This window comes from Heterocephalus glaber, unplaced genomic scaffold (assembly GCF_053883595.1).
Source record: "Heterocephalus glaber isolate CG9 unplaced genomic scaffold, H.glaber_assembly_v1.0 deba00000331, whole genome shotgun sequence".
NCBI lineage: Eukaryota > Metazoa > Chordata > Mammalia > Rodentia > Bathyergidae > Heterocephalus > Heterocephalus glaber.
Window position 1 is genome coordinate 26,375,663 of NW_028258142.1, and position 16,116 is coordinate 26,391,778.

At 37.6% G+C, this 16,116-nt stretch overlaps 1 protein-coding gene across 28 annotated transcripts in view; it reads left to right on the plus strand.

Annotated features, from left to right (window-relative positions):
* Positions 1–16,116, plus strand: part of Tcf4 (transcription factor 4) — a 347,794-nt gene that overhangs the window by 153,053 nt on the left and 178,625 nt on the right. Inside the window, exon 1 of one of the 28 annotated variants that reach the window (XM_021239223.2) lies at positions 1,932–2,118. The exons of 24 other annotated variants lie outside the window; for them this stretch is intronic. Coding sequence is in view for 2 of the 4 variants with exons in the window: in XM_087192294.1 (XP_087048420.1) it covers positions 2,033–2,144 (112 nt within the window). In the remaining 2 variants the exon portion in view is untranslated. Of the gene's footprint in view, positions 1–1,931; positions 2,145–16,116 lie in introns of those variants that run through there. 3 more of the 28 variants (XM_087192294.1, XM_087192295.1, XM_087192303.1) reach the window with 3 other exon arrangements.

Genomic DNA, 16,116 nt, shown 5'->3' on the forward strand with positions numbered 1-16,116 from the left:
ATTATTTAAGATGCAAATCTTAAGACAAAATTGGCTCCTTAGAAGCTTTTGGGGAACTAGGATTTTCATTTGAGCCAGTTGGGGGGGGGACAAGGAAAGTGTTACTAACCTCTTTCAATTAATTAATTTCAGTCTAATTGTGAATTTGTGAAGTGACACACATCTTTCTTCCATCCGAGCAAGAAACTCACAAACAAAATTTCCAATGGCAGACAGTTGGGGTGCGGCAACCAAGCAGTCACCCTGAAAAATTAATGAGCTTAAATGATGGTCAGGGAAGCCGTTCTGAGGGTGGCTTGGGAGGGAGGGGCCAGAGGGATGGCAGAAGGAAGAAGAGGACTGCTTCTAAGTGACAATGATGGGAGCCTCTGTCCTTACCTCCCCTCCCCAGCCGCACCTCCTCCCCTAGTCACCACCCCTCCGTCCTCCTCTTCACGGGAGCCTCAGCAGATAGAAAGACAGGGCGATTATGAAGACGTCAGTTGGAGCGTAGGCAGGCGAGAGGGGCGCAGCGCCCCAGATGAGGTCCGGGGGGAGCTGAGGAGGGTCACTCATGGACGACCGTGTGTGTGTGTCTGACAGACTGTGAAATGGTGCGTTGTTGCACGGCTGCGCTGCACCTGGGCCCTTCATCTGTGATTGATTGGTTTGGTCATGTGTAATGGTCCCATCTGCTCTGTGTTGTTTTTCTTTTTTTACTTATAAACACCGTTCCCAGCGGCTGAGAGAGGATGAGCTATGTTTTGTCATCTTCACTTACACTTTAGCTCAAAAAAGTGGTCAAGTAGGTAAGCCCTAAAGTCTATCCAAGTAACGTAATAGGAAAGTATGGTTTCCCCCTTTGCTTGATTTGTGTGTGTGTGTGTGTGAGTGTATATGTGTGTGTGTGTAGCCTCCTGCTCACGCGCATGTGTGTGAAATTTTAACGCTGCCTGTTAGTATCTGAATAGTTCATAAACCATGAAAGACCAAAAAATCGCAGAAACAATTTGCACAAATCTGTGTATTGTGACTCTTACTGCAGCAAGGAGTTTTTTTTGTAACGGAGCCAATACTTAATTAAAACCGCTGACATCATGGTGTTATAATTAAGCATGGCATTAATTAAGCTGGAATAACGATTTTTTTTTTTATTAAGAACTGCTTCTATTGTAAAAGACCATTATCAGTTAAAAACAAAATAATTTTAAAGCAAAAATTAATTCCCTTTAACCTACCCCTTTTCAACTTCCTCAAAGTCCAGCCTTAGGACTGTCATCATCAAGGCTGTGTGTGTGTGTGTGTGTGTGTGTGTGTGTGTGTGTGTGTTTGGTGGTGTTGGGATGGGGGAGAGTAGAAGTGAAATTTGTTTTTTTCACCCAAAAATGCTGATCGGCTCCTGGCATTCTGATGGCTAATTATGCATCGGAGAGCTTCGACAGCTGCATTCATCATCATAAAATGTAATAATTAATGACATTCCAACAAAGAAAAATATGCAAATGAGGACTCATTAGCATTTTCATATTCAGCTTTGATAATGCTTTTGCTGACAAGGTTGTAATTAATGAAAATTCATGTCGCAGTCAGGAGATTGGATCGGTTTCATTCCGCTCACAATTCCCAAATGCTTGCATTATGGAAAATCGGCAGCTCTGCCAACTTTTCAGGGAAGAAAAAAACACACACACACACTAAAAGCACCAGATGCAAATTAATGGTAGGGAGTCTTTAACTCTTTAAACCACCCCTAAATTTCCATCATAGGAAACATGTGATGAGTGTTAGCGTAAGACCTAGATTCTTCTTCTTCTTTTTTTTTAAAATAATAGTAATGAAAGTACTTTTATTTGTGACCCAGGTATGAGAATTTCTGGCAAACTTTTTTTTAAGTATTAAAAAACAAAACCCCTCCACCTTTTCCCTTCTTTCTTTTTCCCTTTCAAGACTATTTAGATTTACATAGTAAAACATGTTAGGACAGCCAAGCCCCAGCGTGTTGTGTTCTGTCCTCTAGCTGGCAAATTTACACCACAGCAGTTTATTCATCCACATGCTTTTTGGCGACTCTTCCTCACGTATTTGGGCTCAGCTCTCCTGGTGCCTCCCTCCGTGTGCTGCCCAGAAGGTCGAAAGAAAGCAAGTATCCCATTTCTCTATTCAGGGTGGGTTAAAAAATTTCTTTTATGATAAATTTGTAATGTTTTTTTTTTTCTTTTTAATCTGCTCCCTTTGTGGTTTAGTTTAAGAGTTTGAGAATGTGCCCATAATTCTCTCACTCAACACTTCTGGTTTAGTGTTATACTTCAGCTATAATTTTAGGAGACACTGTTCAGTCAAGATGGATACCCAGATACCCCAGGACAGAGGCATAGACATGGTACAGAGGGCTCTGAATCCGTAAGCCCTCTCTATCCTGGTTTTAAAATGTGGAACTTTGGCTTGGCAGATAGCCACTTGGTGCCAACTAGGTACCACGTTTGTCATCGTAGCTTAAAGTTAAACTGAAAGTTCTATCTTGTCCTTGAGGTTAGAAAGAAAAGCTTAAACAGAGTTCTGACCTCACTTTGTATTTGTTCTTTAGGTTAAAAGACTGATTATTAGTAAAGCAGATCTTTCTGCTGAGACAGATGTTCTTTTAAAAAAGATCTGCGTTGAGGATTAGGAATAAAGGAGAATGAAAACATGTTTCTTTATAAATTGTAAAAAATTATAAAGTATTTTCACTCGCAAATGATGTAAACCAACTTCTGGGGGTTGCTAAGATGCAGTTTCCTGTTTATTTAAAGTTAAATTTATGATTCCCAAAGTTGCTAGCCCAACATAAAGAATACAAATGTGTCTTGCTAGTGGTAGATGGCAACTTTGATATGCTGGGTCTTAGTTTTTAAAGTACTCGGTAAAATACAAACTATTATCAGTTATTTATTTAATAAGGACTTACCAGGAATCTTTTTTCCTTGTTATACAATTAATAATGGCTAGATTTTTATTCCTTATTAATCTCTTAGAATTTCAAGGACTAGAATTTTATTTTAGTCTCTTTTTTTTCCAGCTTTGGTTTTATCACACATTGTATGTGAACATTTGTACACATTCATGTGTGTGTATGTGTGTGTGTGTGTATGTCCATCCATGTTTGGAGATTATGGTCGCTTTGTCCTTTTTCCTTTAAAATCCATTGTGTTAAAATAGGCATAAAAAGGTTTTACTTTTTTTTCTTTTAGTTTATTTATTTATTTTTTTCTGCGGGCAAACTGCCCATCCAGATGGTAGAATTTCACCTGTAAGCAATCTGAAAGGATAGGTTAATTCTGACGTTTTATAGAGCTTTTTTAGCTTCTTTCATATAGTACAACTAAGTGCAGAGTAACTGCTCATGATAATGTTCCCTTTTTTCTTTTTAAAGCGCTTCCTGCTGTGATTGGTTCTTTTTTCCCTCAAATCTGTATTTGGGGCGCAATTAAAATCTGTGGCTTTAGGCACTTTGTTGCTATTGTCAAAACCACATCTGACAAAATTTTTGACCACTTGTAATATGTGTAAATGAGGAAGTGATGGCTGAGGTGAAAGAGCAAGTGGGGATCAGGTTAGTGGCCCAGAAGCACCTCTTTTTAATTTTACACACAGAAGGTTCCGCTGACTTTGATAAATTCACTGTTTTCTCCTCCTACCACATTCACCAATGTATCCGAACTCTTGCCTTCCAAGCTAATGGCTAGGTAATATTAGCAAGCAGAGCCCTGGGATTTGCTTTTGTTTTTAACGTGGCTTCTGTGACCGAGGAAACGAGAAAAATACTTGGAAATAATTTGCTGACCTGTTCTCAAGGAGTCCCATAATTTCCAAAGGCAGACTTTGAGGGTGTTTTTGGAGTAGAATGTGGAAAGGAAAGGGAGTACTGGTAATGTTTTCCCTCAAATAATTTTGACTATTTCTGCATTTACAGATTCGTTTTAAATGTGCCACCCTTTTGATTGTATTTCTAGAAATCCATTTGTCATAAATTGTTTTTTAGTTATTAGAAGAGTGAAGATGGCCTTACAAGCTTCTCCTCTGGGGTATGCCTTTGGGAGAGTGTCTTTGAAAGCACTTGCCTATTATAGACCTGATAAGACTTAGGAGCCTAGATATGGCTTCATTTGTTGTCTTTTCTCTTTCTTGTTTAGCACATGTTTATTCCTGTGAGCATTTGCTTTTTACAGTGATGAGATTTTCACTGTCCAACAGCAAGGCACATTTACTGGAGTTATTGAGCTCTGAAATAGGAAACTGTGGGTGATCAGTTTTAGCCTCCTCTGAAACTATTGCCTAAGTCACTCAGTGTCACAGCCCTACAACTGGGAATGGTGAAAGCAGTTGTTTCACTGGGACATCCAAAGGTTTTGTTTCAGGTATTGCAACAAAATCAGCATTTGTTTGTGGGCAGTGAAGTCAGTGTTGATGCCAAGATTCCCATCCAGTTGCTTCTCGTATTTCCCTTGCAAACTTTCCTATTGGTTGGGGTCTGTGTGGAGGTTGCAGTGGCTGGCTGGTGGAAATGTCTGGGAGAGCATTTGCTTACCAAAGCAGCCTAAATATTTGCAAAAATGTTTGCTTGAAAAAAAAAAGAATCCATTTAGGATTAGGAAGTAACTGCTTAAACACTTTAAAAGCATTTGTGACTTCTTGAAGTCTGTTATTTGTGAGCCACTGATTAGCCTGAATTTCAGGGGTAACACTAGAATCTGTATTTTTAAACAGCTCGGAGGATAATAAAAGTTTTGTTTTGTGATTAAGATCTGTACCTATATCTAGTATAAAAATGGAAAAGATCTAAAACGACAAATAAATTTTAAAAATTCACTGGTTATTATTTAATGAACCTGTAAAACAAAAGATGTGGAGAAAGGGCTTCATGAAGTGATGGTATGTTGAATACCTCTACTCTCATTCTTGTCCTCTACTTTGCAGTTTTTCTCCAAAAAACAGAATGGTATTGCTGTGATATGACACTTTCTGTTGCAGTGTTCCCTCTTTCTTTTAATGATAATGATTTGAATATCAGCCCTGCCTCATTTGTCTTGATAAAGAGTTTAATTTAATGTGGGCACTTTTATGTTCACATTGTCCAAGTTTTAACTGCATTACACTAGAGGTTTGGAAACAGATAGCAAACTCAGTGCAAGCCAATTTTTCCAATTTGTTAACAGTGTAGAAGTTGAGCGTTGACAATCGGTGTACTGAGAAGCCCCTCAGATCAGGTGTTATTTTACCATCTGGACATTTTAATTAGTAATAAAAATGTGGGTCTGGACACACAGAAATAGGATCTACAGTACACAACGGCCCAGTGCATTCTGTTGTTGCTGAGGTGTGCATGGCTACATTTTATAAATGTGTGTTTATGTGTGTGTGTGTTTGTGATTGTGATTTTGTGTTGGACATGTGTTCATTCCTCCTAGCAAACTCCAGGGTAGGGTTGTGGCTCATTTTCAGTTGGGCACTAATACAATACGAAAAATTTGATTACTTTTCCTAAAAGAAGTGAAAATGTATAATATACATTTACTTGCATTCCCAAGTAATACCGAAATGCTATCTGCCTTATGGTCATATTTACTTACGTAATACATGGTGTTACATGATAGAGTACAGTGCTGTCCTCAGAAGCAGGCTTGGGCAGAAGTGTCACTCCCCTGTTGCATTACTGTGTGCAGTATGGCAAATAGTTAACCATCCTGAATCTCTTTTTGCTCACATGTAGAATGAATTAATGATCATAGTTATGATTCCTACCTACCTACCAGAATTATGATGAATCTCATAAGAGCATGCACGTATAATTAATTATAATGATTGTTAATACAAAATACAAATTACTGATAAATAACCCACCTACCATCTTCTGTAATTCAATAAATTGTCTTATGTTAACAAATAAGGGAGATGGAAATGTAAGATTAACTTATTAACAAATAGTAACTTTTAAGACTAACAGGAAAATGTGTTCACGATTTTCAACAGGAAGCAAAATGGCCCATTTTTGTAAAACATATATGTTCTTTGAAACAATGTTATTCTTAATTAAGGCAGAAGCTAGTGCATTTGAGGGAAATAGTGACCCTCTGGAGAAATGGAGACTGAAAATAGTTTAGGGAAATGAGTCTTAGTCTTCCCTTTTGGGAAGATGTATTCATGCTTCCCTTAATCACTGTGAATTTCATGTTTGCAAACCAGTGCGAATGAATACCTAAGCTGTAGTCATTGTTTAGAACCCACACATTACCCACTCCACATGTAATTTGTTTAAGATGTGTCATCTCCAGAAGTGAGGGTGATGTTAAAATTGCCATTGGGCTAGTTGATTTTGGACACTTCCATAGAAATAGAAATCATCTTCAGCTTTCCTTATCTATTCAGTTCTCCCACAGGAATAATATGAACATTTGTTTTCTTTATTTAAAAGACTGGCAAAATAGTGCACCATGATATAATAACTATTTTGTTTATTTTATTTCATCTTCCTCTGCCTTAATGTAATGAGTGTTATTAATATTGTATTACATTGTCTCTAACAACAAATATTTATTTATTATAGGCAACTCAGGTCCCATAGAGTGACTTAGATTGCTTTTAAGACCTGTTTTTAGGGCGTGTTATTAGTGGGGGGGCATGCTTTTTGGTGGCATAGTAGGAGCAGATAATTCAGCTGAGGCCGTCTTCATTTAATTCATTCATTTGATATTAAGTAACCCATAAAAGAAATGTGAATATGTCAGGACTGCAAAGCTTCTAAGATTTTGGGGTTTAGAATGGAAACTGGTTTCATTTAGTGCTCTCTCCAATTCATTTAAATGTTCCAATCTAATGCCGAGTTTCATTTAAATATTCTAGTCTAGTGAACAGATAAGTTGTAAGTATTATTTGTCTTCAAGTTTAAAAAAATGAGGCCACAGGTCCTCTTCTTTGAAACTCCATTTGATAAAAATGGCCATGTTTACCTGAACTTTTAGATTTCAGTGCCCACAGTCATGAGATAAAAGGTGAAATTGTGGAACATCTTTAGAAATGATCTCATCAGAGGCTTCAGTTGAAAATTTTGAGGACAACATTTAAAATTTGATAAAAAAAAATAAAGTAATTCAAAGTAAAGTGTGTAGCCAAACTCCTTAATTGTGATGCATTTGCTGAGTTCCCCTCTTCCATCGTCGGGCCTGCTCTGATGCCATATGGCCTACCATGGAACATTTAACTTGTCAGATATAATGGATTGTCCTGGAAGCAGATTTTTGCTTTGAGCACTCGGCTCCTTTCTTGCATTTCACTCTCAGCTCCAGGCTGCAGGATGAAGGATTGTGGTGGAAATGCAAAGAAGAGACACACAGTTGATTCCCCTTAAGAGAGTGACCTATATGCCACAAAATTTTACCCACGTAAAGAGGCATTATCCCCGTCACTGGCCTTAGCAGGCTGCATGTCAGAATCATTTAAATTTGCCTGGACTTAACAGATTGTGCAAACAGTTCAGAATTGAGTGCTTAGGAATAATAAGGCATCGTCATTTTAACTTATGCAAAAATGGTTGTAACCATATCGGCCAAAGGCTGCTTATTACTTATTATGACCTATCTGTAACCTAAACCACCTGGTTCGTAGATACTGTAAATTGAAGTTTATCTCTCAAGGCTTCAGAGAATTCCTTACAAAAATCACCTGATGGAGATGCTTCATTGTTTTTGTTTGGTTAGTAGAGGTGAGGTTGAAATGATCATGTAGGTGGATAGACAAGTGGCAGTAGTTATCCGAATATGCTTTCCAGTTTGAAGTTTAAGTGCAAACTTGCTATTTAACCTGTGTGGAATGAGAAGCTAAACATCCTGTGGATTGTTTAATTTTATTTGTAAAAGTAAATAATGTTGTGTGTTTAATTTGGAACTTTCATGGGATAATTTTTTTCTTTTCTGTTTGTGCTATTGTTTCTGAAATGGCATGTTTGGAAAATATTAGAAGGAATTTGCAACTTTTACATTTATAGGAAAACTTTATTACATAAATAAACAGTGCCTGATCTAAATGTTCGTGCACATATATATATGTGACACAGTTTTCTGGTATAGCCTACTGTAACCCCAAAGCAAATATTAAATAGAGATAAAATAGATAATTTACAAGTAATCAAGCACAAATCACTAGAAAAATGAAAAATTGTATATCTCAATCATAAAATAGTGCATATTTGAAGGTTATAGAGTTACAACACATTAATAGATTTGTATTTGGCACATGAAAATATTCAAACACGAAAAGATGCTCATAGGGTAACTTAATATATTCACTAAAATATGTTTTAGAAATTTATTTTTCAATTCTAAAAATTCATGTGTTATGGAGAATTTCTAATATGAGTTATATAGATCTATATGAAGATAAGTGGCCTTGAAAACTAGCATAAACTCACTTTTATACAAGAATTCTTTTTAATAAACAACTTTCCACGAAGCAGCTAAGAAATTGTTAGAGTCAGTATTTAATAATAAAGCTGGGCATATTTCTTACCAGTCCTAAACCGAGCACGTTAGTTTCATTACTGCCGCTCATTAGGATGTGTCACCCACCTTTCACATTTGATCAGGTTTAGTACTAAATGAATTTGGGGAGTGCCTGTGCGCCCTCTGCTGGCTACTCAGATTGGCGCTGACTGATACGCCAGGTTCTTCTTTTTTTTTTTTTTTTAACTTTTCAAGGTTGAGGTGTTTTGTTTTCGTATTTGCACAACTAATTAGTTATTTTCAGTGAGTAGAAAGTTGTAAGTTAATACTGAGTATGTCAATTAATTTTTTCTTATTTGGAAATAAAATTGAGGTTTCATTTTTAGTGTGTTTTTGCTAATATATACACCCGATAGTTCAAATAACATGTAAAGTCTGTGCCACTCTTGCATTTTTAAATGAATGATTTCATATTACCAGCAATCCTTTTTTCATTGTTTTAATAGCTAGCCTGATGATATTTACAGAAGATTCTAGTTTGTCTGCATTGGGAATGAGACTTGAAATGGGAAAGAACTGTGACCCTGCGTGTGTCATGGGTGTGGAGGGGATACTTTTTTACTTGCTTCACTGAAGAAAAAGGTGTTTTTCAGATGATGCATCATAGTGCTTTGTAAAGGTGTTTTGGGTTTCTTTGCAAAGTGCTTGAGCTATGTTCACTTGATAATGTGACATTGATAATGGTAGTTTCAGGGAGAACCTTGCGTGCATGTGTGTGTGTGTCTGTGTGTATGTGTGCATGTGTGTGTGTGTGTTTTCTGTTGTTTATAGATATGAGATGCTAAAAGAACAGATCACTGATGGTCTCTTTGTTTCCAAGTCATAGGACCAAAGTATCCAAGGGCAGTTACAAGGGAGATAGCAGGGCTCTCTCATTGCTTAGTGGAGACTGTCCTTGGGCCTCGTGGTGAAGAACAGGGCTCTGTATAAAGAATAGATCTTAAAACATGGCAACAGTCTCTGTTCACATAGTTCCATTAAGTTCTTTGTCATAATTAAGTTTGCACAAGTGATTTCTATAGATGTCAGAAATGACTTGATTGAATCAATTTGGTGTTTGTTGTGTAGAGAAGAAAGTTAGGATCTTTCCAGCTTTTTTGTCTTACATTGCAAATTTCTCTCGTTTGTAAGCAACACCATCAAAACTCCCAAACCAGCTACTTAAAACATGGAATGATCAAAAGGCTTAGATCTAGAGAACAGATAAAAGGTCATGTGAATCCCTTTTTCCAATTTTAGGTTCTAGTTAGGTTCCTTAAAGTTTGTTTTGGAGTCTGGGGATTTAGCTCAGTGGTTTCGCCCCCCACTGTGCAAGCACAAGGACCCGAGTTCGATCCCTGGTACCCCCCCAAAAAATTGTTTTGGATAAATTTTATAAGTATTAGTTTTGAATTTTTTATTGTCAAATAACTATAAATTTCATTGTAACAAATGTGAAGTCCCCATTGCAGTCTGTTACAATATCATTGTGCACAGTATCTTCAATGTGGGACTTACCTGGTACCACTTTGTCTTCAGTGAGGTTGTGCCTGGGACCCTTTGTCTGGGCTTCTTTTTTCTTATTCCCGTGACACCTCTTACTGATGCATAGTACTGTGTTGACTCCTGACTATTTTCAGCCATTGATTCTGACCTCTTTATTGAGAATAATGCCCACCATTAACTCTGTAGCATCCAGCAAACGGTACACAGAAGGCTTCCAACAGGTGCTTATTTTCTGTGTCATGTTTTCTTGGATTTCTTCTGTAACTATTCAGATGATAGTTTTTGCAAGTTTCAGAATGGAAGATTGCTCTCTGTGAACATATATTTCAGGCGGCACATTTTACTTTCTTTCATATGTTAGATAAAATGTGGTCATTCTTCTGGCTACTCCTCTTTCTTTTTCTTCTCCCGGATCACCCTCCCCTCTGCCTCTTTCTTCCTTTCTGTGCTCCCCACCTTCTTCTCTTGATTGAGTCATGCTCCTAGATTTAGCAAAAGAGAAGCTGCTCTTAAACATCACATCGTGAGACTGAGTGGCTTGTGTCATTTTATCTGTGGACCTTTCCCTTTCCTAACAGTAGCTAGTGCCACAGGGCAGTTGGACTCTCAGGAGGCTGGCCCTCTTTACTTGACAGGTTAGTGAGTGCCCATTCTTTCGAAATTGATCTTGAAGAAAGAACAGATTTGGCCCCCCAAATACCATTCTTCCCTCTGCCTGCTGGTTAGAGCAGTCTTCTTTCTCCTCTCTGATCTGGAATATATTTTAAAGTTACCCCTAGTTTTTAAGTAGAATATTTTTTAGGAATATAAACCAATTGTAATTCAATACTAAGGCTCCAGAGATGATCATTTAATTTATTATAGATCTGTCTATATCCATGACACTTGGATTATCTTCTGTTTGGAGTTAAAATGTTACTTATATACGAGTGTGTATATATGTATATATAATATAAGCATTATGTGTAGTGATATGCCATATTTAAAACTTTCATGACCCCATTGTCGTCTTTAGTTTTGGGTAGAGCAGATGTGTCCAACCTGTCACCCGTGAGTTTAGCCATGCCTGTCTTGCCTGGGCCACACTGAATGAAGAGAAGTTGTCTTGGGCCACATATAAAATATGTAATGTAGTTAATGTATATAAGTAACAAAGCTTCCTTTATTTTTTTCTAAAATGTAATACTATCAACCTTTGTCTCCATATTCTGTTCTACTTTTATTTATTCAGTTTTAAGATTTTTATTTTTTACTTTACCTAAAACTGCTAGAATCTATAGTTATTAAACAAAGAATTTATGATTAAAATTGACCTGTATGGTAAAATGTAACAGCTGGATTTTCTCAAACTTTGCAAATAAATTCCAAGAAATTTAGCCAGACAACCAAGTCTTACTCATTGATGTTCCTCTGCTACATCTCGCCAGAGGTGTCACAGCTCTCCTATGAGGTGAGAGAAAGGTCCCAACTCTCACGCTTGGTGTGAAACTTGGCACACCTCTTGTCTGGCATGGGCACAGGGGGATACCTGGGTGTGTGGGCCCTGTTAAGTTCACAAGCCCCAGGCAGGTTCCCGGAGATCCATGCTGGATCCTGAAGGTCTCCCCACTCTTGTGGTAAAATGGAGAGGGGACCCTTGGCAGAGCAGTGGGCCAAGAGTCTTATAGAAGAGGAGCAGCTGTTCACAGAACTCATGGTTGGGACACTGTGGCTTATAGGGGGAATCTGTTTTGTGTTAATGTGAAATTATTTCTTCAGCCACCAGATTTTGCTGGTGGAGATGAGCAAGTTTAAAGCCTTGAAAAGGGCCTTGGAGATCAACACTTGCTTGTCTTTATGAAAATCCTTAAAGGATGTTGAATCTAGGAGAAATCTATGTTTTGATATCTGTCTGGTTGTTAGGTCTATTGAGTTTTCTCTAACAGAACCATTCAGAGCTGTGTTTATCACTGAGTTACTCAAATCCCCGACTTGTTAGAATAACCAGTGGAATTTTATTAAAAATAAATAAAAAGAGAATGCCATACCCTACTTCACTGAATTCAAGTACCATGATGTAGAGAATCTGGGGGGGTCTGTTTTCAGGAAAAGTCTCACTGAAGACTCTCCTGATGAGCACGGTTTCTTAGTCACGATGAGACCTGTGGAAGTTGGTTTTTTCCATGCCCATCCCAAGTCCTTCTGCTTGAGAACACAGGAAAAATATTTTATACCTGTTTGGTTTTGACTGATGCATTGTGAGATAACTCTTCTTTCCCATTTTTATATGAAAAACATATTTGAATAAAAAATAACCTTTAAAATGCATATGCTGTTTCTTCCAAGGCCATACAAGTCCTTGATTGCCTGGTATACTCAGTCGCCACAGACTCAAACTCCTGTAAAAGTATAAAATAGAGCTGGGCCTGGTGGTACACACCAGGGAAGTTGAGACGGAGGATCACAAGTTCGAGCCCAGCCTGGGGAAATTAGTGACTTAGTGAATCCCTGGTTAAAAATAAAAAAACTGAGAATATAGATCAGTGTGAATTCCCTGGGTTCAATACCCAGTGGGGGAGGTGGAATATAGTATTTATATATATTTGTATTTATATTAAAAAGGATAGGCACCTCTGTTGGCACGTTGTTCACTCAGAGCCAGTGGTGAGTTACTCATTAGAAGTAAGTTGAGTGATTCTGAGTTGCCTTTAGTCCCTTGGGTCTCTAGGGGACCCTTGTACAAATTGCTGATTCAGAAAATCATTACTTTGGTAGTTCAAGTGGTACTTTAGTGGCCTTAAGGAGTTATTTGACACACCTCCCCAAAGAGTGAAGTTATCCCCATGATTATGTTGATTAATTGCATACTTGGTGGAATTAGTGTATTTTCAATGAAAGATTTTTCTGCATTTGGAAAATAAAGCATAAAAGTCATGTGCTTTAATTTGATAATGTGCACACTTACGAGCAAGATACCACTGGATGAGAAGGTTATTTTGGCTATTGTCTGGGGCTCGGGAGATAATTTAAGGCACAATTTTTATTCTGCATCGAGGTGGTAGTTTTTGATGTACCAGAGGATGCTCACTGAAAATATTTACTAATTCAGGCATTTTCATTTATCAGAGGATTTGAGAACTCCTGGAGTTTATAGATTGTGTTAAAATCTTTGGCAAAGGGTCACGGTAGTTCAAAGACAAGTGGAATAATGTTTATCTCAATATGGAGCAATAATCCATATCTGGGACACTCTTGGAAGAAGAGGCATGTTGCAGAAAAGGGGTTTGTCCTGGGAATGGAAGTATATGTTCTAGGTTGACTTCAGATGTTTGTTTAACCTCTTCAGCTGTATCACGTGCTTACCTTTTCCTCATTTTATGGACTTCATCTAAGAAAGTCCCCATGAAAACAGGGACTAAAATGACTGCTTAATGAGTTTCTAAAGTATGTTGTCTTGGGTCCAGGGATTTAGCTCAGTGGTGCTGCCGCCTGGCTCGCAAGTGCAAGGACCCGAGTTCGATCTCCGGTACCAAAAATAAAAAAACAAAAAAACAAAAAGTAAAGTATGTTGTCTTAAATAGCTGAATAACTTTCATATTTTGTAGTGCTTCATGGAGAATTGAATATAGATTCAGATCTATGGGGAGTGGTGTGTTCAGACACTTCATGTGTGTGAGGTCAGCCTGCGCACACTGGTTTGGAGGCAGCACAGTGCCCAGAAGTGAGCTGGATCGGCCCTGAGATGCAGCTGAAACTAATCGTTTCCAACAGGATCAGACCTACAGACCATTACTAAGTATTCTGTTTTTATGACTAAAAGCTTATCAGCAAAAGAGAGGGTTAACGCAGGTCTTTTCCAGACACATGGCTAATTTTCATTTCCCATTATGCCTCACTACATACAAGCTATGTGCCTAATCACCTTCTCCCTGCTTTGCCCACTGATCTCAGTTGAGTAAGAAGGGGAGGAAGAGGATTTCCTGGGCTGCAGGATGACTTGTTTATTTGCTGAAATGCATTGTAATGCTTTTAGCATGAAATTTATTTCAAGTTCAGATTTTTAAAAATATTTGTGGATGAAGACCAAGTTGTCCTGGTATCCTAAGATTGTATAGAAGAAAACTAGCTTTCTTCTTGGAAATTTTAAAAATCAGAAGTTGCCTTGTCAACTTTGACTGTCACTTCCAAACTGGAATCAGGGACAAGGGGTGAGCAGTCAGTCCGAACAATAAAGGTGAACCCTGCATGTCTATAGAGTCCTGTGACAGATATAAACCAATAGAAATTATCACCCAATAAACAAAAAGTTTTTAGATGAATTTCAATATGATAAAATAAAAATTTTAAATTTACATCTGTTATCTGGTAGAGAATCCACAAAGATATATTAACCCAATATATTCTTAGTGTTCAGTTTTTAAAAAAATAATAGTAGTTCCTAACATTTCTCCAGATACTAAAAATAGAGGCAGGTATGTTTTTGTGTTCAAATAAACTTAGGAACCATTACACTAAACTGAATAAAATATCTTTGCTACAGGACTTCTCAGAGGCTTTAACATGTCAAGATATGGTGTAAATTTCTGGGGGAAGGTTATAGATAGTTTAGCATTTCTTGAGTTCTTTTAGTCAGTTTTTTTTTTTTTTTTTTTTGAGCTTGTAGTAGGATTACTTTTTCATGGAAGACACTGGTGACTGATGCTGGGTTGCCTTATGTTATTATTTTCACCCTTCTTTGTGTATTTTATTATAAAGTCATAGTCTTCACTTAAAAAATGTGTAGAAATGCTGTTTTCTGCCATAATTTTGTTAATTACTTTCTTTGAGTTAACATGGAGATGTTGGCAGTTAATTGTGAGATGTCACAGATTCCGTGTGTATCATTTGTACAGCTATAAAGTACCTAGAGACCTTTTAGGAATAAAACACCATGTAAATGTAAATTATCACCGCCTATAAGACACTTTCATTAATTTCATATCAAATTCATGAGTGTTTTGAGCTCTGGGATTTGAGAGTCTTCAGTAGTGGCCTGTAGTTTATTTATACTTATTTTTTCCAGAGTTTAAACACCAGCTGCAAAGCACTTGGGAATAAACTGCCAGGTTTGAACTCTGGCTCTGTCAATGGACCTGTGTGTCCTCAGGCATTTCTTTGTATCTCAGTTTTCTCATCTGTAAAATGGTCTTTATATTACCAGCCTCAGGGGGTTGCTGTACAGATAGAATCAATCTGCATATAGCCCTTTGGGTAGTGGCTCATATGGCATGAGGACTAAGCTGTTTACTTGAGCAGAGGAGGAAAAGCCCGGAAAGATGAAAGGACTGTTAATAATAACCCTCATGTAATTTCAGTACCCTAAAACTTCTAGTCATTGTTTAATGAAACAGTTTTCAGTGCATTAAAAAAATTAATAGGGTAAGCTGTGATAGATTAGGGTTGGGGACAGGGACAGGGATTTGTTCTGAGGCAAACATGTTTATGATGAGTTCCCTAGTCTGATGCTAGGGAACAAAAGGCTCATTCTTCAGTTCCCAGAATGAGCATTAACAGTAAACAGCCTGCTTGGTATTGTCCTGCAGCATCAGATAATTTTTCATCCAGGCTTTTCATAGGATGGTGTGTTCCACCATACAGGTGTATGTATTCCAGTGGTGAGCAAAACACCTATCATTTATATGTAACTGTGAAAATGGCCTTTGACAAATGAAAGGCCACAAAAATATGACCTGTTATCCTACTGGTCAGCTATCAGAGCGATCACTGGTATTTGAGTTTGCCTGCAGAAATCATTTTATTGATAAGCCGCCCTTGTCTATCTCTGGCTCTTTCTGTGTGGCTTTCAGCTGTCATGAGTGTCCAGGTGCAGTAATCCACCAAAGGTGATTCTCCCTGGAAGCATCCCCGTGAAAGGAGTGTATTTATGATACCACTTTTTCCTTTTTGTAATATTTCCATTGTCATCCAGTTCTCTTGCAGTAGGATACCATGGCTATTCAGGAAGAGAAGTATTGCATTTGGATTCTATAGACATTTTTTAAAGCATACTGCCCCCAAATGAAAAGCAGATTTCCCTTTGTTTTTTGGGTCAGCATGTTAAAAAAATTATGGAATAGATCAGCAAAAATATTGGACTTAACAT